This window comes from Leptosomus discolor, chromosome 1, assembly GCF_034619465.1.
Source record: "Leptosomus discolor isolate bLepDis1 chromosome 1, bLepDis1.hap2, whole genome shotgun sequence".
NCBI lineage: Eukaryota > Metazoa > Chordata > Aves > Leptosomiformes > Leptosomidae > Leptosomus > Leptosomus discolor.
Genome location: NC_141391.1, coordinates 183,405,757 through 183,427,044, shown reverse-complemented (window position 1 = coordinate 183,427,044; position 21,288 = coordinate 183,405,757). Strand labels below are relative to the sequence as shown.

The window sequence follows — 21,288 nt, the reverse complement described above, 5'->3', positions numbered from 1 at the left end:
TTTATCTTCTTGTTATTTTCTACATCATAGAATGTAACTTAATGTCAGGTCTTCCCAAGGACTCTTCAATGACTTCTGAGGTCTACCCAAGGACTGGCACAGGAGAAGAAGCCTGGTGTCCTATTTGGCCTTCCGTAGAAGGGGGGAGTAATCTTGTGAGCTTGGAAGTCAAATTTCACTGAGAAAAGCTTCAAGAGCAGTTCTGTTCTAAATTGTTTGAATTATTGACATATACCAAAATGGCAGAATTTATCCCTCTGTATTGTGACGTTGCTAAGCTTTGAGTGTGTGTAATTAAGTAGCTGAATCTGTTGTTATTTGCCTAATCAGAATAGTTGTAATTACCAGAGCAGCAAGTAAATAAACAAAGTGCAGGAGGTTTTACTTTTGGATATTCTCCTTAAAGACTGCCTTTGCAGGAACTATTCAATCTGCAGGAAGACTCTGTAACTGTTAACCGTGAAACATTTAATTAAGGAACATAAGGTTTTAAAGCTGGTAAGAAACAGCATGACATTACTTATGGTGAAATAAGATTTTTTAGTAGGTTAGTTAGTTTACCTAGACATCTGCTGAGCAAAATGCAGTAAAATAAAAGAATTAAAGTAAAATAGCTACATTATTGATAAAGAACTTTAGGTCATGTGCTACATATGCTGTATCTGCAGGTCTTCTTTTTAATTTATAGCCAAATATTCTAGAGTCACAGTTTGGCTGGTGAAACTGGAAAAAATAACAGATGACAGTAGGACAACTTACAACAGATCCATTGATATACATAGTGGTGAATGACAATTTTCACTGATGATGTTATGCTCTTATCAGAGACATGTAAAATAACTACCTGGGACTCCATTCCAAGTATGGGCATCATGGTGCTAATCCTGCAATATGTGCTTAATTTTAAGTACCTCTGTGATCTCATAAAGTTCAAAGTTAAAATAAATTTTTCACCTGCTTAGAGTCAACATATAAACATGTTTATATATTCATGCAAGTATATTTATCCATAGGTGTTTGTAACATCATTATCTCTTGAGAGTATACCTTCAATGACTTAAGTGCTCCCAGAGGCACTCATTAAAATCTCATTTTTATTTGTATCAACCTTAAAAAGACGTTATCCATAAATGCTTCATGTCTTTTCCCCAAAATAAAATATAGATTAACGTTGAGGATTTACAGTATTTGATCAAAACTGGTAGTATTCACTTTATTAAAGTAATCGTTTGATTAAACTTTGACTTATTTGTCACTAAGCTTATCTCTGCTTTATAAATGAAAAATAAAAATCTAAGGATGCTGTACAATTTGACCTTAAGTATAAGTCTCCTAATTTTGATTTTAATTTGTTGAATTCCATAGAGTTCCAGTGCTGCAAAATGCACTGAGGAGTGGAGAATCAGGCACTGTGACTGTAAGGATTGTTCTGATTATTCATTGAAGCAACAAACTATATAACAAAACACTCTGATGTAGTGAACTGCAACTGTATGATTCTCACGTGAAAAGAGAAAGTAGTCAACATTAGAGGTGATTGTAAGGGGCTGATGGCCCGAATAATAATTTTTTATTAACATATTTTTATCGTCATAGAAAGTCACAGAAAAGCAAAAAAAAAAAAAGGAAATTTGACAAAAAAACCCCACAAATCCGTCTCTCGTATGGGCTGGACTTGCAGAAGGACTACACCTCCCAGAATGTGATGGAGCAATCCATCTCAGAGCAAGGTCCAGTGTGTGTTATATGACGCATATACAGCAATGAGCAATGCAGTCCAGCAAAATATACCAAATTAACAAACTGTAGGGCTGCAATTTTTTAAATATGGTGTGATAATGAAATGCAATATAGTACCAAATGACATGAACAAAGCATTTGCAATTATTTTGAAAATTTGAAAAGCAAAGAGGAAGAATTAACTCATAGAAATGCCAGATAGTTATATTTCTAATTTGTTTATCTGTACGACAGAAGACGTTTGAGGTATTTCAGAGTGACTTATTTGAAAAGTCTTAGTTGAACTGAAAATTGTGAGACTTGGATTTTTTATTTCAGCTTGGGACTAAAATGGATGTTAAAGCATAAGAGTGTTTCATGCAATGCTAGTTCTAATTTTATGTATTGTTCCTTAAAAATCAAATAGCATGTCACAAAGATAGTACATGTGGGAGTCATTTTCTTGTCTTTCACACAGCGCCATAGTTTATACCTGTGCAAAGAGTGTGAAAGGTTATATACCATTGCTGTTGTGATTTAGAAGCTTTTCATATTTACTTACTCAAATGTAAACAGTAACCTGAGTGCAAAGCACTTGACCCTATACTCTGAGAAACAGAGCTGAAATGGCATATGAGATTAGGACAAGAACAAATTTGTATTATAGAATTTCTTCTGGATCTTTTCTCCTGATATTATAAAAAGTTTACTGACAAGGTGTTCAGATATACGTATTGCCTAGATCAGTCAACTTTCTAACCAATTGCTTTTCAGTAAGATGTATTAAAACTTACTAAAGAAACATAGTTCCTCCTGTGGGAAGAAAATAATTCTTTCATTAGTAAACTTAAGTCATATTCTCCTCACAGGCACATATGTTAAATCCTTGCAGAAGTAGGTATATTTCATTGGATTATTTTAATATGTTCTGAAGAATATCAACATAACTCCTTAGATGAAAAGTGGCTCCAGGAATGCATGATGTTTAGGCAGCATCTGTACTACAAATCAAGAGAAGCCTATATTTTAATGGGCACTAATTTATTTTGAATTTATGATGAATCACAATCATTAGAAGTTAGCTGCTTGACATCACTCGGTGAAGAATAAGGCTTCTGCCAGTGGTGAGTTGTTTTATTTCTTCACACTATATAAGAAAATATGCCTGATTCAAAAGCCACACATGTATTATCTTCAAGTGCAATAAGATGGCACTAGGTCACCAAGCTACTTCACGTTGCTTTTTTCAGCAGAGCTCAAATATTCCCTGTTCATGTAAGCAGACCTTAACTAGACTCCACCCACCCCTCCACCCCCCACCCCATTTTCAGAAGACCTTGTCTATGGAGATGTATCCTCCTCCCTATACAAGGGAAAGGACCATGTAGAGAACATTATACATGTTGTTTCCTCTCCAGTCCAGGCAAAACGCAAGTGTTACAAAGACCTTTGCCCAGCTCCCTGATAATATATTCCCTTTCTGCTGCTTAAGTTCCAGGCTTTCTCTACTAATTTTTCATGATTCTTTCACTCCTTACTTGGTCATATTTTATGAAATACTGTTTTCATAGGGAAAGGCATACTTTCCCCCTCATTAAAGGAAATCATCATGTTTTGGTTGATTACAGTCCATGGAAAGTGTATTTGTGGATCCAATCCACAAAAGAAATTACGTTTGACTATACATAGGAAACATCTAAAAATTGGAAAGACCCAATCAGGTAAAGCTTTTTCCATTGTAGATTAAAATCTGAAAGTGCCAACTTGATGACAAATTCAACTCTGATGGCAAAAAGTATGTGAAGTGGGTATGGGAATATGCAAAGATAAATTGACATCTGCTCAGGTACTGTATAGATTAAAAAAAATCTATTTGATTTCTCTTTTTTTCTGATTTTCAATTCTTTTGGGTAGAGTGTTGTTCTCAGGCATGTGTATTTTGCTGTAAAAGGCTAGAGAGAAGCAAAGAAAAAAGAACAAGGAGAGAAGAGATTAGAACTCGTTCTTAAATTATTGATTAATCAGTAAATATTTTCCTGAAGATTATTATTTTTAAAAAAACAGTTAAATGTGGGTTGTCTAAAGTTTAAGTATATTGGAAAATGTTCTGATCTGAACCTGTGGGACACTTGCAGAATTCTGGACATATTCACGAAGTTGTCTCCAAATGTTCTGCTTCGTTTAGGGTGTAATAAAGGCTACTGATTCGGGCACAGCTGCAATAAATGCATTGAAAGATGGAAAACGTCACATAAATCTTGTTACTACTGTTGATCAAAAGGATAATCTTGTGATAACTTTTGGCTTTTCATTATTCTAGTTTTGATTTTTTTCTTCGTGTTTCTAGTCATTTAACAGTTTATATTGCTTTTAGTCTTTTTGACCTAGAAAATAAAATATTCGATGTTGCCTTTACATATCATTCTGTAATTAAACAGATTTTCTCAATATACATAAATGTTATATTTTCACTTGTCTGAAAAAAAAGCCCACAAACACCACCCTCCCCAAGATTCTTACTTTTAATTGACAACTGAATGTAGTTGTATGTCCCCTACCCTCCACCCCAGTTTCTCAGTCTCCCCTTTTGCAAAATACTGGGAAAAATGCGAATTCTGTACCTGTTGTGATCCCATTAATATACTACCATTGTTTGAAGCTACAGTCTAAATACCTTAGGTGCCAAAACCTAGTGAGAATGCTCATTTCTCATGTTGTAATATATCTTGGAAACACAAATAAATTCCCTTTCCCCTTCTCTTTCCTTTTCCCTTTCCCTTCCCCTTCCTCTTCCCCCTTCCTCCCCACTCTTCCCATTCTCCTGGTATATTGTGAACTAAGTATAATTCATGTATATTTACCTTATGTAGTTCTTCAGGCATGATCTAATTTACAGGCTGTAAAGGAATTTGGGAAATTCCCACTCTTAAGCTTGTAATTGTTACCACTGAAAGTCACCATATGCATTTTATTGACCATTATTAAAAATACAGTTATAATGAAAATAGTGATAAAATGATGTTTTAGAAAGATTTTTCTATGAAGTACATGTTAAGCTTAATGATACATATGTGTTAAATAGCAAATACATTTGGAAATAATCTTACCAAGTTATTGGCAATGACCTAAATATGATGACTTCTCAGGACACTTCCAAGTTATAAATACATCCAGATTTATACTTCTCGTTACCTATATTCTGAATATGTAGATGAGATTTAGTGATCCACTCATGATACATAATTCACTGTAAGTGGTCCATGCAAACATCATAGGTAGTAGATCGAGTATTTTCTATTTGAAGTTTAATTATACAGAGCAGAATTGCGACCAGAAATGAATATGGTAAAGGAGCAACTAGGAAGAAGCATGTATCTTGTACTTTCTCGGAAATTACATATTATTGCCTGTAACTATAGATAAGGAATCGTTTCCAAGTTGAGTTAATTATAATGTTATTATGGAGGAAAACAAATAAACTGTAGGATGATGTGCAGGGTAAAAATGGGACACTCTATAAGCATTAATATGATCAGCAGTTTGTAGAAGACAGAGAAATCCAAATGACAATATTAATCTTAACTGGAGTTGGATGAATTTTTCACAGTGAATGCATTATCTGAAAAATGTAACGATTTGAATTGCAGAGAATATACCCTACATTCATAGGAACTATTAAATGGCCTGTGCAAGGTCTTCTGAAAGTGTTTGCTATGACTTTTGGCTTTCTGTGATGTCTGCTAGGCTTCCAATTGACAAAGTATTGCTCAAAGAGGAAGAAAGGAAAGAGAAATATTTTTAACTAGCTAATAACATGGTTTAGGAAATTGTATATGAAGAATTAAAACAAATGTTTGCACCATTTGTTTTGGCTTTTTTTTTTTTTTCTTCTCAACAATTAGCTCTGAGATTAATGACATATCTCTTATTTTCAAGTTGCTGTAACTGTAGTTTTGACAATGGTATATGGTAACCGCTGTCTTTCTTTTCAGTTTTATGATCTGCAACAATACAGAAAATCATCCTCCCTTTGTAACAGCAGAATATACAGAACTTGTTTGGCAATCTGATCCACAAAGTTAGGAAGCTGTAAAGACAAGTTTTATTGCTAAAAATTATAATCTGCTTTGGCAAGACACAAAGTACCAAACACTAAGTCTGCTTCAGTTACAAATTTTCAAGTTCTTTGAACTTGAAAGAGTAAGTTTGGAAGTTTTGAGGTGAAAATACTTATAAATGGGATGAATACTTTTTATTATCCCAGGAAAAAACAACTCATTTATATCACTGGGAATCCAACATGCAGGTGAGAAAAGTGGTGGGGTTTGGGGGAGGTTTTGTGTGTGTGTGTTTGTGTGAATGTGTAGTGTCTATCTATGGGCATTGCAGTTTTTTAGTAAGATTATTTTTGAGATTAAAAAACTGGTAGAAATAACAGGTGAACTTCTAGTTTCGGATTAGTATTAATTTTCCTTTGTTCCTTGAAAGCAGACATCTTAAATAGGATTTATTTTATTCTTTTCAGAAATGTGATGCTTCTTTCAGTACAAGTGCTCAAAAACAGATACTACCAAATTGAACTAAGTCTTTCACTTGCAACCATCCACAGAGAAAGGAGCAGCCACTGAGATGGATGGATAATACTTCAAGGATGAGACCTCTGGAAGAAAACCACTAAATATTTTCATTGGAGCATTTCTATATTTAGAGTTTCTATGACTTAGAACATCAGAATGTCTCCTGACATTCCTGGTGAAACTCTGAAAAGGGTATAAATTTAGTGAGGTTTATTATCAATACCTTCATATTAACTACTGCTATAGAGAATTATATTTACTAATATTTATATATTAGTAGTATTATATTTACTGTATATTCGGAGAGGAAAAATTACTAAGTCCTTGCTTGGTTTTTCATTTCAAGAAGTAACCTTTAATGGCAAAGTTTCATTGTGCATGTCAAAAGTAATATTATTTAAGCAAAATCCCTAACACATTTTTTGGGTCTGAAAAGCTATTTTAAATTTAAATTCATACAAGCCTATGAAGTCTGGAGAAGTTAATTGCGGTTAAATACTAAGCTTTAAAAATTCATTGTCTTTTCTTCTGCAGGAAGCTTTCATTATTTCTTCCATGTACCTCATATTTTCCACTGAGTTTTCTAATGTTGACATTGATATGCTACGTGACATCTACTGCTTAAGTTACAAGGGGGTTTCATTGGATTTCTGAGAAAATGGTCTGAGAAGACTGTTCACAATGCACATATCATGATGTTGATGTTATTTCCAGCTATCCCCATTACAGAGGCATGCAGGCCGCTTTGTAAAAAATATGTGCCTGGTGTTACAATGTCTCTATTTGCATCTCTGTTATAGGTACTTTGGTTTCATCTCATCATTAGCTTGTTCCCTCCTTTCTTCTCTCTTCTTTCTTGCCTTTTTCCAAGTTGAAAGACTAGCTTTTGCAAATATCTATGCATGAGCTTCACTTTACTCAGTGATACTGAAGATAACAGGAATACAAATATATGAAAGTTTAAAGAAGTGCTGAAATGTTTTGCTGCATCTGACTTCATTTCACAATAAATGTGTCAATGTGAAATTTGGGAAATTAATTTTAGGACAGAACTTTTTTTTAGTTGGTGACCATAAATGTTTCTGAAAACTGCTGAGTATTCAGCAGCTCATGGAATAGCACTTATTTCCTATTAAATATTATGAAGTTTCATATTACTGATTTCAAAAGAAATATAATAAATCTTCTTAAAGTCTTCTGCTTTGTGATCAAGTGTTTTAGCCTTTCATGAAAAAAAATTTGTAGCAGAGCATGAGAAAGATAATGAATATAAAGCATCGATATGTATCCATGTAAATAATATCCATGTAAATGAGCACAGCTACTTCTTAATTAACAGCTGGGCAATTTTCCAACTTTTTTTAATTTGTAGATATAGAGTAATTTGCTAACTTGAAGATGTTTTCTAAATTACATGGTCCATAACTCCATACACATTTGCACCCTAGCAAATAAGAAAAGAAACTGTAAGTCAATCAACAGAATTAATCAAAGTATGTAATGCCCTTGGTTCATGTCTCTGTTGTATCACTGGAAAAAAAAACAAAACAAAGCAAAACAAACAAAACCCCAAAACAGATCAAGGATCTCTAATTTCTACAGAAAAGCAATACGTGAAGAACAAGCACCAGCACCACTGATCACTTATGTATGTATCTTCTGAACATTTCAGGAAAAAGACAGCTCACATTTGCAGCCTGACATACACATTCCTATCTTGAGCACATCAGTTCAAAATTATCAGACGTAACCTTTTGTGAGATGGAACCATGAAGAAGCAGCCAGTGTGTTGAGGCACTCTACCATCCACCAGCCAGGCTCTTATGGGTTACCACACATGTGATTACTGTGTTTCTTATGAAAGTCCTAAGGAATATCTGAAGGTCAAATTAATCCTCATTACTAATCAAAAAATAGAAACTTAATAGAATTCAAGGATCATTCAGGATACAAGTGAGAATTTGTGTGTTCAGGGTAATGAGGAAATGCAGTTAGAGGAGGGGAAGTGGTGAGCAAACTATGATGGATGGTTGAACGACTGACTGCTTCCTCTCCAGTATGCTGTGCTTTCAGCTGCTGAGTGATCTTAACTCATAGTTTAGCGACCCTAACTCAATGTTAGGCAGTTCTTTTTGGTGATATTTATTGCAGGAGCATTTTTTTCTCTTTGCTTTCTGTCAAGGTTACTATATTATCTAGGTTTATGGAATCAGTGCAGGCAGTTGTAAATGTTATAAGAAATGGAAAAAACATACTGCCAAATGCACAGAGGAACAACAAAGAAAGCTTTCCAAGGAGTGTTGAACTATGTTACCTTCATTGCTGTTACACAAACACATAGGATACATCAGGAATGCAGGTTACCATTCCCAGAAATGTGATAATGAATCTAATACAAAAATAGTTGCATGACATTTTAATATTTTCAAATTCATTGATACTTTTTTGAATTTTTTTCTGTGCACTCTAAATACGTATCCAAGAGTACTAAAATTGTTTAGCCAAAGGGTTTTGAACTAGAGATAAGGTTGTCACAGAATGGACAGTAATTTGACTTAGTCCTGCTTGAGAAAAGCAGAATGTTTTTAAGGCATTTTCCAACTTAATGAACAGGTTTTAAACACGATCAGAATCAATTTTTAGTTGCTTTTCCTCTGAATGCCAGAGATGATGTTCCAATAGCAGTACTAAGTACTTGCTTAAAGCATTTGTGGTTGAAGGAATTGTTTTAAATTGAAAGATAAGACTCTACTTTAGCAAAATATTGGGGAACTCTTTGCCAAACAAAGCAAATCAGCTCCTGCAAGTGGATTTTTTTATTTTGTAAAAAAAAAACAGGAACAGGAAAAGGAGAAAAGGAAAAGAGAAAGGCAAAGGGAAAGGGAAAGGAAAAAAAGGAAAAGGAAAATAAAAGGAAAAGAATAGGGAAAGGGAAATCCGACCGATATTAGCAAGTAGTTTATCCTGATGTTAATTGTTGGATCTCCTCAGGCTTTTCCAGCCTTGTAGGAAACAGAAACAAAAAATAAAGCTGGGCTAGAAAGATAACTGCATTGACTCTGCAGAGCAGATGGCTGAAAATGTGCTTGTGTTTAAATCACTTGACTTGACAGGATGCAATCTACAATATTGCATTAGTGCAACTTGAAATATTGTTATTGCATTTATTTCCAACTTCTTCCAGCAATTCACTTTATTTAAATAAATGTCATATTGTTCAGACCGAATAATTTCAGGTTGCTTTGGATCAATGACACTATGAAAACTGTATACATTGTCAATATATGTTTAAAAAATTACCTTTATATCAGGAAGGTTCATCTTTAGTTGCGTGCTAAAAATAATGCAGGTAGCAAAATGAAAGGCATAAATGCACTGGGTGAAACAAATTACAGATGTGAATGATCCTTAATTCCATCACTGTATTATAGCAGTGAGAAATCAAACCAGGACAAATAAATACTGAAACCTAGATTATATACCTGTATAGAACCTATATATACCTACCTATATATAACCTTTCATTCCTACAGTGAGTGTAAATATAGAGTAGTCCAAAGATGACCTCATTATGGACATAAAAGACAATTATGCCAGCTTGACACTGCTACAAACCAATCCCTACTATTGTAACCATTCTGGCTAGTTATACATTTCAGTTGCAGAACATTTTTTCATCCCTCAGAAAGTGGTGTCTATTTCTGGGAGAACTGTATAAAGTAAATATTTTTTTTTTTTTGGTAAGAAAAAAATTGATGGAAAAGAGAAAAGGCATCAAGAATTCTAGTGTCCCAGATTCTCCTCCTTTTGTAAATCAATGGAGTCCCTAATACATTTGGGCCTATAAATGTTTTTCTACCTGAGAGTTGAGCAAGGTATAGATTGTACGCCAAATAAATCTTCCTTTATTCTATGTCATGGCCTTAAAACTGATCTACCTGTACTATTACCTCACGACATTATAAAATGGAAAAACTGTTATCTGGTTTGCAGCCTTTAAGCTTTTAGAGATAATAGATATAAAGTTGTTGCATAGTCTCCAGACTCAGATAATTTTTTTTAAGGTATATTTTCTTAGGGCTGAAAAAAGCAAATAAATGGATAGATGTGTGTATATGAGTGTGTGTGTATCTCTGAGAATGTAACTATGTGAGAAAGAATATTAAATTTACAGTTCATAATTTAAGCACTCTATTTGTTTCCACAAAAATAACAAGCAGTACATTTCTTTAAAAAGAAACTTTCATGTTCAAGTTATGTTTAAACCATATTAGCACAATAAGCATCTTTTAAGGGAAAAAAAGTGATTATTTATTCAAACATCTGCTTTTTAAATCTACTTATTATTCAGTTATATTGTCTCTTTTATTGCTTTTCATTTACAACAGTATGGCTTAGCAGAAGGAAGATTTAAATGATGATTGAAAAGTTAAACTTGTAAGTGACAGGAAAATATGAATTATTTCTACCTTCTTTGTTATTATAAGAAATAATTAGTCTCATTTGGAAGCAATATATTTTTTTCTGAGAGGTCTTGCTTGGTATTCACTGAAGACCAGCAAAAGCACCTTTGTCCTCACATTTTGCAAAATACAGGTGTGCAAGTGAATGTTCTGCTGAGCCATCAAAACAGAATGTAGGTGTCACATTATTATAGGCTTTGTACAGAACATCATAAACAGCTCCCAAATGCATGAGCCAGTCTCTGCTCGCATAGCTGAAATGACTTGTGCCATGACATATGATGAAGAATGTGAAAAGCTGCTATATTTTTGGGTCTTCTTCTAAAGCATTTGTGTCCTGCTGCACAGCCCTTCCTAAAACTGTTCTTCAGTGGCAGCGGTTACAGTTGCTCTCTTACTCCTTCTCACAGTCTGGTCATTTGCCTCAAACAAAAAGATATAAAACAAAAATACAGCCAGGAGTTTGTTAGCATATTATGATAATGGTCTTATTTGGTTTAGGGAGTGTATAAGTATTTTGTGGCTGATGGTTTGTAGGTGCTAAGGGAGAGATCAGAGCAAATATTCCTGTGGGCTTCCTGACTTCCTGTCTGTTATGTAGTTACTTCAGGCATTGGGAAAGTAGACTCAGAGATCCAGCATTAACTTTTATTTGGTGCATTAACGTGCATTAATGTATAGCACGATTTTGGCAGTGTTACAGTACTTAAACAGTCTAATCTTCTTCTGCTAAAAAGAAAAAATATGGAAGGAATATAGATACATGCTGGCATGTGAGCATTGCTTAAATAATTGTAGAAGCTGTTAGATGTGAAATGAAATTTGTGCATGGCTATAAAACGTATGATGGGAAAAAAAAAACAGCTGGAATTTATGTAGATACATATACGGTGAGGTATGAATACACATTATTTTATGAGACTCTGAAACCAAGTATATACACAGATGTCATAAGAAAATGTTTAACCTGCTCATCAGATTAGAAGGGTTCATAGATAACTTAGGGAGTAAGCTTAAACTAACTTTATGGCTTATAGAACAATTAATATTTCCCATATGCGCAATTTTTAAAACAAAATACTGGAATATACTAAAAGAAAACCCAATATAAGTGGAGCTGTGGAGGTAAATACACATCATTAACTTAAGGAAAACATCTCAAAGAGAGTATTATGTTTAAAGGAATTTTAAATCCATAATACATTCCAGATGTAGGTAATTTGAAAGTACAGAGCTCAGACCCATCAGACAACTTTGTCTTTCCTCTGGTGTCTTCATCTACTGCCTATCTAAATTAATACATCCATATTTGACCTCATCTGACAGATCAAGTAGGTGAGGCTAACATTGTGTGCTTTGATCTGAAAAGCTGTAACTTACAGTTCTGGCCTAACTGCCACAGTTAAGATCTGCAGAGATGCAGTTTTCACGTTCCTGATAAGGAACTGTCTGCAAAATGGTTTTCCTCAAACGAGAGGGAAACTTGCCATTTCTGGACAATCCCCAGAAAACGCAACCAACCAACCACTAAAACAAACCTCTTCCCCAAACCCCTAAAGAAACAAGAATCTGGCTCATTTTTCTGGCTCATTTTCCTTAACAGGAGACGGAAGAAAGGATTGGTGGAACAGTATTAAAGAATATTAATTTTATAGTCAGTACTCTTGTGGGGTGATTGTTACAGCAGAGCTCATCTTTGTCCTTGATTATGGTTAGAAAAGTTTGTCATTGCTATACAATGCTGTCTTTTTGATCTATGATTTTAGTGAAAATGCTAACAATATAGCAATGTTGCACAACAATCTTTTTTAATGCCATTCCTCTCTTTCCAACACCTGATAGTCTGCTATGTGTGGATTTACCTCATCTTTTTCATTTGGTCTCACACCTATCCTTCTGGCTTTTCACGCAGTGTGTGTTTAATGAGAAAAGAAACACGTTGCTAACAGGTCTATCTACATCATAACTGAAGTATTTATGTAAGGGTACAATTCAAGGTGCTGCCTGTAGTGAATAAATCTGTAAATACTATGGTCAAATATTTCCCTGCTATGTTGCCTCTGTCCTACATGTTTTTCAAAGGCTCAGCAAAGGAACATTTTAAGAAAGACTACAGGAACACAACATTTATTACAGCAGTAATGGGGGGGGACGTCAGAAAGTTAACAATTACTAAACAAATTTTTCCTGTACAATTTTGTAAATACTTCCATCTCATCACAGGAAAAAGAACTTAAAAATAATTTTTAAAAACATTATTTTGATAGCTTTGAAGTGAAATGCTGTTATTGTGTTTAGCATTGATAACAATTAAGACTTTTTTTTTCTTCAGAAATTTGCCTTAGATTTAATTTAGTTTCAAAAATATAATAATACTTGATATTGGAATGAAACTTTTTGCTTTGAGTTAAACAGAGTTCCGGTTAAAAGGAGTTTTTTTGACCAGAGAAAATATTTGTATGGTTCATATATTTCCAAAGGACTTTCTTTCTAATTCAAGCATGAGCCAAACTACTGATTGCCCAAACATAGCTCTATAAATAAAAAAAAAATTGTGATTGAAGTTATGTTTCAGCATAGTTATGAAAGCACAAGTTTATTAAGGCAGGATAAGTAAGCATGCTATATTTGGGAAGTGCTTGGAGTGTAGTTTGTCTGTTCTTCATGTTTCGCTGCTTTCTCCATATGGCCTCAAAGGAGAAAACCCACCTTGTCACTGTTCTGCTCAGTGGATCCCCCCAAATGGAAATAAAGTGTTTGGTATCTCATAACACAAGCTGTTGATAACATGTTTTAGTGCTTCATACGTGATTTAAAGTCTTTTAATAAATCTCTGGGCTATTGTATATTTGGTGGGACATGCCATGCTGTGGATACTTAAGTCTGTTGGTTTCAATATAGTTATGCTTAAGCTGCAGTTCAGTGAGCAGCAGAGCCTGATGTCCTATGCTTATGTGTCTGTAAGATGAACCCTAATGCCTTCAGTTTGAGCATCCTTTACCTTCTCCATAAAATAAACATCTCTATATTTATCCTCTATGCCCCTGCCTACGTTGAATGATGCAGCTGCCCGGGCAAGAAGATAGATTGCTTTTACTGGTGAAAAGCTGAGTGGATTGTCCAATGTCTGTGCTGCCTGGATACGGAGCCTGTAGGAGCTTCCCTAGATTCCTTAGGACCTAAGCTATTTAATGAATGCACAAACCGTAAGATCTAAACATCACTCAAATCTTTGCTTTTCAGTCAAGTTAATTTCAAACTGACCTCTGGATTCACAAGCTATTAGAAAAGACAGGCAAGCACAGGGCAACACTATTGTAGAAATGGTGTTTCTTATGGAAATAAGAAAAAAAAATGATCATTTGCCATATGTTTAAGACTTTTGTCGTTGACATGCAAGTAGTAATTAACATTTACAGTACATCCATAATAATACTTCAATACATTTAAGGTAATTCAAACAGTGGCATCTAAAATAACACTGTACCTATGAAAATACATATTTGGATTTGGATTTTTCACATCATGCAATTTCTGACATTTATTCCTTTAGATATTTATAAAAAGAGAGACTTAAAACTGTTACCAGTAGAGTGAATGATTTGCAGAGAAATCAGATGGAGAGCTGGGCATTCCACTTTATGCCAGATGCCTGCTTTATCTTGAGTTTGAAATTTATTGCTTTTTCATTATATTTTTTTTTAAATTTTATTTTTGAATTAGATGATAAGTTTAGTTATTGCAAAAGCAAGAGTATTCGTAATGATTTGCACCAAATATAGTGCAGTCAGATGGTATGCAGGTTTACCTAAAAAGCTTTGACAACCTCTTAATCTTGATATGTAGCACACCATCTATTCCAGTCACGGTCATTTAAAAAACATATAATGCATGTCATGCTAAATTGCACACTAGCTGTTTGTTTAGAATGGACGTAATTACTCCATAAACTGAATTGCAGTTGAAACCGAAAAACGAACCTGTAGCAATATTTTCGAAGTTTATAGGTCTTAATGCTAAACACATCTTAGATTTTCCCAGACAACTTATAGTCATTTTACTGCCCATTAACACTCCTTTCTGGATGAGGTAAGGGAAAACAAACATAAGGGGCCAAAGATTTACGTTCTGATTTGATAATGCCTTTAAGTCTATGTGTAGTTATAAGTAGGGGTCCAGGACATGCTACAGTATTAAGGTCAGTTATTAGTTCCTGGAGATTTCTCCTGCTCTATGGAGTTTTGATACCTGTCACATTAAGGTCAGTTATTAGTTCATGGAGATTTCTCCTGCTCTATGGAGTTTTGATACCTGTCTCATACTTGAAATTCTTCAGTCCTTGCACTTTCAAAACTTACATTGGCTGATCTCAGTATTGATTGCTTGTGAACTGTAACAGTCCCTCTTGCTTGTCTGCTGTCTTTAATCTTTTTATCCATCTCCATGACTAATCAATATTTATATTGTCATGGAGGTAATATATCCACATTCAGCCTCATATGTCTGCAAACTCACAGAGTGTTTTTGTAAGACAAATGGGTATAGAAACAACTAAACATTTTCCAGGATGGAAGAGGAAAAGCATTCCAACATATCTTAAATACCAAGACACGTATGATGGAGCTACCTGTTACCTTTTAATGTATTTTCTTTCTACCAACAGGTCCCATAAGCAGCATTTTGGTGAATAAGTATGGTAGCCGGCCTGTGATGATAGCAGGAGGTATCCTGTGTTCATTTGGAATGATTGCTTCCTCTTTCTGCAATAGCGTCCTGGAACTTTATCTATGTATTGGTGTCATTGGAGGTAAGAGTCCTGTTTAAAAGGTATTATTGTATTATATCATAGTATTTCTAATACTGTTCTACCAATGAGCCATACTGATCAAGAGCCCACTGTGCAAGGCATTGTACAAATGCAAACAAAGAAAGTAGCAAGATCAGTTCGTTTCAGCTACCTGAACTATCTAATCCTTTAAATTAGCTGGTATGATGTTAAATTATTTCTCAGGATATTTCAGGAACAACTGATGATTTTATTCAATAAATGCTGTATGTATGTACTGTTCCACCCTGCACTGTAATTATGGTATAAAAATTGATTGGCTCATGACAGCATTTATTACAGTCATTTGTGTAGAATTTCACATTCATTCTTTTAGCTTTCAGTCATGTTGCACTTCAAAAGGGCTGGTAGAGGCTGGCAGAATTCTAGTAAAAAAGCTACTACCAGCTTTCTGTAGGTTTGTACATACATATACTCTCACAGAAAAGTATAACAACTTTCAGTTCAATAGCTTTCTGTTAAAAATCCCCCAAGGCCAATCCCCAAATAAAATTATTCATATATCATCAAAGGCCTGGATATTGTCTGAGGCAATGAACTAAAGTGATCATAAAGCAAATAAATTAAATCACCTCCTTATCAAAAGTTGTGGGTTTTTTTTTTTCTTTTAAACTACCTCCTCAGAATAAGGAAGGCAAGTGAGTTGAAATATTGGCAGGTAATAAATGAAAATATAATACTTGTTCCTATATTCAAGCTAATCTTTATCTATGTTGGGACTAGAGTCTTTATTTGTTCAGGGATTGTTTCTTAAAGCTCTTATTTTTTACATCCTAATCTTGGGCCCACTGAAAGAATAAAGCCAGAGTCCAGGAATGGGCCTATCACAGAAGAAACTTCTCTCCTGTGGCATCCAGCAAATGCATAGCTACCTTATTGCCTAGATGTCTTAATACAGAGAGAAGGCCTAAAGGTTCAGCTTATACACTCAGCTGATGTGGAAGGGTGGTCTGCTCCCATGCATGTCCTCTACAACTCTTCCACCTATAGCAGTGACTTCTGTGCCTGGGGAAGTGGAGCTGAATGTGCTCCAAAATAATTAGCCATTTTAAGCTCCACATTTGTACTCAAGCTTCATCTTAAATAGGGCTGGAAATAAGAAATAAGGAGGTTTATGCATTTAACTACACCCTGCATTCGTTCTAGCTGAGGTGACATTTAATGACTTCTGTGAAATGAGCCGAGAACGTTGCATTATAGCTTAGTAAATATAAAAACGGTGAATCAAGGCACTGATACCATCATTCCTCTGTGATTCCCCTGTCTCTACCATTGCTGAAACACAACAAGGAGTTTTGGCTCTTATTGCAGTGCTACAGGGAGAAATGGCAGAATGCCACCATGACACAATTGGCATTAACACACGCAGACAGCAATGAAGTCATATTTCATTCTCTGATGCTAGTTGGTTTCTGTCTTCATTGGGAATCACTAGATTAGATACTGGTCACTTTAAAAATAGCTTGAAAGAGGTGTGGTATGTTTTTCAGTGCATGACCTGCAATAATACTGTCTTTTATATGTTGTTTAGGTCTGGGTTTAGCATTCAACTTACAGCCTGCCTTGACCATGATTGGCAAGTATTTCTATAAGAAGCGTCCCATTGCTAATGGATTGGCCATGGCTGGAAGTCCAGTGTTTCTGAGCACATTGGCACCTCTCAATCAATTTCTCTTTAATGCCTTTGGCTGGAAAGGAAGCTTTCTCATTCTGGGAGGACTTCTTTTGAACTGCTGTGTGGCTGGGTCACTTATGAGACCTGTTGGACCGAAAACAGTCCCTCCTGTGAAAAAAGATGTTGAAAAAGGCACAGGAGATTCTACCTTGCACAAAAACAACAAGAAGTCTTTTTGGCAAACTATGAATAAATATCTAGATCTGTCCCTCTTCAAACACAGAGGGTTTCTGATCTATTTGTCAGGAAATGTCATTATGTTTATTGGTTTCTTTGCTCCAATAGTGTTCTTGGCTCCTTATGCCAAGCACAAGGGAATTGATGAATATTCTGCTGCTTTTTTGCTATCTATCTTAGCCTTTGTAGACATGTTTGCTAGGCCTTCAATGGGACTTGTAGCAAACTCCAAGTTTATCCGGCCAAAGATTCAGTACTTTTTTAGTTTTGCTGTCTTGTACAATGGCGTCTGTCATATCTTGTGCCCTCTGGCAAAAAATTACACTGGCTTGGTGATATACGCTGTATTTTTTGGGCTTGCATTTGGAATGGTTAGCAGTGTTCTTTTTGAGACATTGATGGACCTCGTTGGGGCTGCCAGATTTTCCAGTGCGGTTGGACTTGTCACCATCGTGGAATGTTGCCCTGTGCTCATAGGTCCTCCTCTAGGAGGTAAGAATCTCTTTTATTCCATTTTTTCAGACATTACAGCATAATCTTGCAATTTAGCATTGAATTTATATAAACATCATTTTTAATGTTATTTAATGTTTTTGCTGAGGGTAGGAATGTACTGTAGCAGCAGTGCACCGCATCAATTATCTTTGGGCTTTACAGCTGCAGATCCACATAAGAATCTGAAGGCATACATTGTGTGCATGTGTGATAGATAGATTAGGAGCATATCTCTACTGGCCCATAAATCCAGGTGATAAATGTATGTTTTCCTGATAGCATATAGTGCTAACTTTGCAACCTTGATTTATGTGTATTTAGCTCCAATTTGCTCTTTGCTAACACAGTTCTTATTCTCTTGAATTGGTCAAATCCACTGGTCAGTTTTTGTGAAGATCTCACAGAGTGGCTTATAGATTCACTAACCTAGTCACAGCTAGAGAAGCACTCACTTAAATTTAAAACAGCAACTTTGGTTTGTCTAAATGGAAAGGACTGGCATTTCTAGAGAGAAGAAACCATCAGGGTGATGCCAGAATGGGCAAGGGCATGCTCATCAGCCTAGGCAGGGTTTCCAGCGCAGTGCTATGGAGCATTGTGCCCTGGCATGATTTCACAGCATAGCCCCTGCTCACAGCCTGTCCTTTAGCCTGTTTCTATAGCCAACAGATATGTGTAAGGCAATTCAGAGTGTGAACTGACCGAAAGATGGTAATGTTGCCAACTTCTCTCTTTTGAGTGTAAGGTGAGCTTAAAGGGAGCCTAGGTGTACAGCTTGGACTATATAACTTTTGGGCTTATAGCACCAAAAATGATGGAGTCTTATCTAAAGTATTTTCTGTTTGCTAGCTTTTTAGTCAGTATCTAGTAATGCTGTTAGTAAGTTTTATAATCTTAGGGTTTCTGATGATATAAGAGACTAAAGAAATAAATGCTCAAATCTTACTGAAAAGTATTGATTAAATGTGTGTGTATGTGTGTATGCTGCAGCATAAGCCCAACAATATGAAAATATAAAGACAGTGAGATTACCAGCCTTGTGAACACTCACTATAACCACATAAATAGTGCCACAGGAGTCAGCGAGATTACGTGTGCCTAAAACCATTTATAGATAGCAAAGTATTTTTAGGATTACTGTCAATATTTCTATGAAAATAGCATTGAGTAAAATTTTAAATATGCCAAAACAGTTCCACTCACTTCAGTTACAATAATATTTGTACAAGTAAATGTTTAATATTCCTCAAGATATTCCATATTTCCTTCATCTTTTAACATACAAGTTCATTTTGGTCATGGTAGAACAAAATACATTCTTCTCATGCAGACTCTTCCTGTGCCACCTAGTGGGGGGACTGAGCCTGTGACTGCTGGAGTCCAGCTTTTTCAGTCAGGTTCTGAAATCAATACTAAAATTAAAGATATTAAATCTAATATTTATGAAGCAATAGCATATGCAACTATTTACTTTTCAGTGTATTAGCTTTGCAGGAGTTTTGAAAAGCCTGTGTTTGTGCTATAACTGTATGAATATTTGATTTATCTTGTTAAATAGAAACAACAAAGGGGATGAACACATGGAAATGCTAAATTCCAGTTTTGACTGGTTCATGTCCTTTAAATGTTATGCTGAAGTAATGTTAATGCAGAATTTAATTTTTAATCATTAGTTTTATGAGACTGATCATTGATAAAAAAAAGTAAAATGTACTATTTACACTAATAGGTGAATTATACACTTGCAGTGCTGTTGAAGTTTTTCCTAATACTAGGCTTGTGAAATAAAGAGTAGAGTAAAATAATTTGATGGCTTGTAAATGTGTATCAGGTGAATAGGCTGGCATTACGGCTTCAACCCTGTAAAAGAATCTAAATGCATACTAAGTTGAAGTGCACAGGTTAACCTGTGAAATTCAATGATAGTGTAGCAGAGTTTGGAGTTAAATACTTGGATGTGTACAAATGTTGATTTGGGAGTTGATAAAATTTAGAAAGAATGACACATAAAATGGAAGAACAGTTATATTTTATTTTCCTTTTCATGACCAAATTAATGTCAGAGGTGTGGATGTATTTTTAGGTACAGGCTTCATAGTTTAAAACTCAGCCGTTGAGCATGATAGCGGAAGGGACAAGGCTTTCTCTCTCTCTCACTAGTAACAGGAAAGTAAAAATGAAAAGCAAGCAGCTGATACACAGTGACAGCAGCCTAAAAAGGCACATACCTCTTCATTCTATTGTCTGTATGCAGCCTCTGTGAGTGTCAGACAGTCACTCCAAAACAATAGGAAACAAAATTAGAAGGTGAATAAAATAATAAGGCAATGAAAGAATGAAATAACTGTCTGTCATTATTCGTTAAGCTTTACTTACTTTGTTCTTCAATATTTTATCATTGTCAGTAATTCCAGTGACAACTGCTAGCTTGACTAATACAGGCTTGGTTGGAGTTTTGCTATGTGTGTTAGACAATTTGAACATGTTGAAAATGTTTTTCTGCTCCAACTTCAAAACAAAGCAATATATAGATATTTCTCAGAGGGAAAGATCTGGGTCATATTTGGTATCCTATTCTAAAGACACTTTTTCTCTCTTCTTTTTGTATTTCAGGTTGGTTAGTGGATGTTACTGGTGAATATCAGTACATGTATTTTGTCTGCGGTGTGATTGTGATTGTGGCCAGTATCTGGTTGTTCATTGGCAATGCCATTAACTACAGGCTTTTGGCAAAAGAAAAGAAGTCAGAAGATGAAAAGCAGAAGGCACAGAAGAACGCTGACTCAAAGGAAGCGGAACCATTAACAAACAATGAGAACGAAGATGCTGCCAGCAGAGCTGATAAAGCTCTTGAAGATCCTTCAGAAAGAGAAACCAATATTTAATCTGCAATATAGCTCAGAAGGCGACATTTATGACTTCCATTAGAAATATGTCTTCAAGACACAGGCCAGGTTTTGTGGTAGTAATGATCAGTCACAATATTGGATGGGAACAGATTTTTGCCCTGTGGCAAGACTCTAAGTTAAATTACTATCTACAGTTTATTTATTTCAGTGATACAAAATTCAGATTACAGAAATAGTGACTCCATGCAAATGAGTCCATCAAACTATGACTCTGGACAATCAAGAGTCAGGCAAACCAGACTATAAATCCTTCCAATGACAAACAGTTTTGTTTCAAAAGTATATCCAATGCAAAAGTATCTCCTACTCTTACTTGGGAAGATACTTTGTGTTCATCTTTAAAGTCCATTGAAATAATCTGCCCAAACTGTACTTACCACTAATATTAAAAAGAATATAAACTCAAAGATTTTTTTCAAAAGAAATG

At 35.1% G+C, this 21,288-nt stretch overlaps 1 protein-coding gene across 1 annotated transcript in view; it reads left to right on the top strand.

Annotated features, from left to right (window-relative positions):
- SLC16A7 (solute carrier family 16 member 7) overlaps positions 1-20,837 on the top strand; it is a 29,250-nt gene extending 8,413 nt beyond the window's left edge. Inside the window, exons 2-4 of the mRNA XM_086472338.1 lie at positions 15,423-15,566; positions 17,137-17,949; positions 20,566-20,837. Coding sequence (XP_086328464.1) covers positions 15,423-15,566; positions 17,137-17,949; positions 20,566-20,837 — 1,229 coding nt within the window. The remainder of the gene's footprint in view (positions 1-15,422; positions 15,567-17,136; positions 17,950-20,565) is intronic.
- The last annotated feature ends 451 nt before the right edge of the window (positions 20,838-21,288 follow it).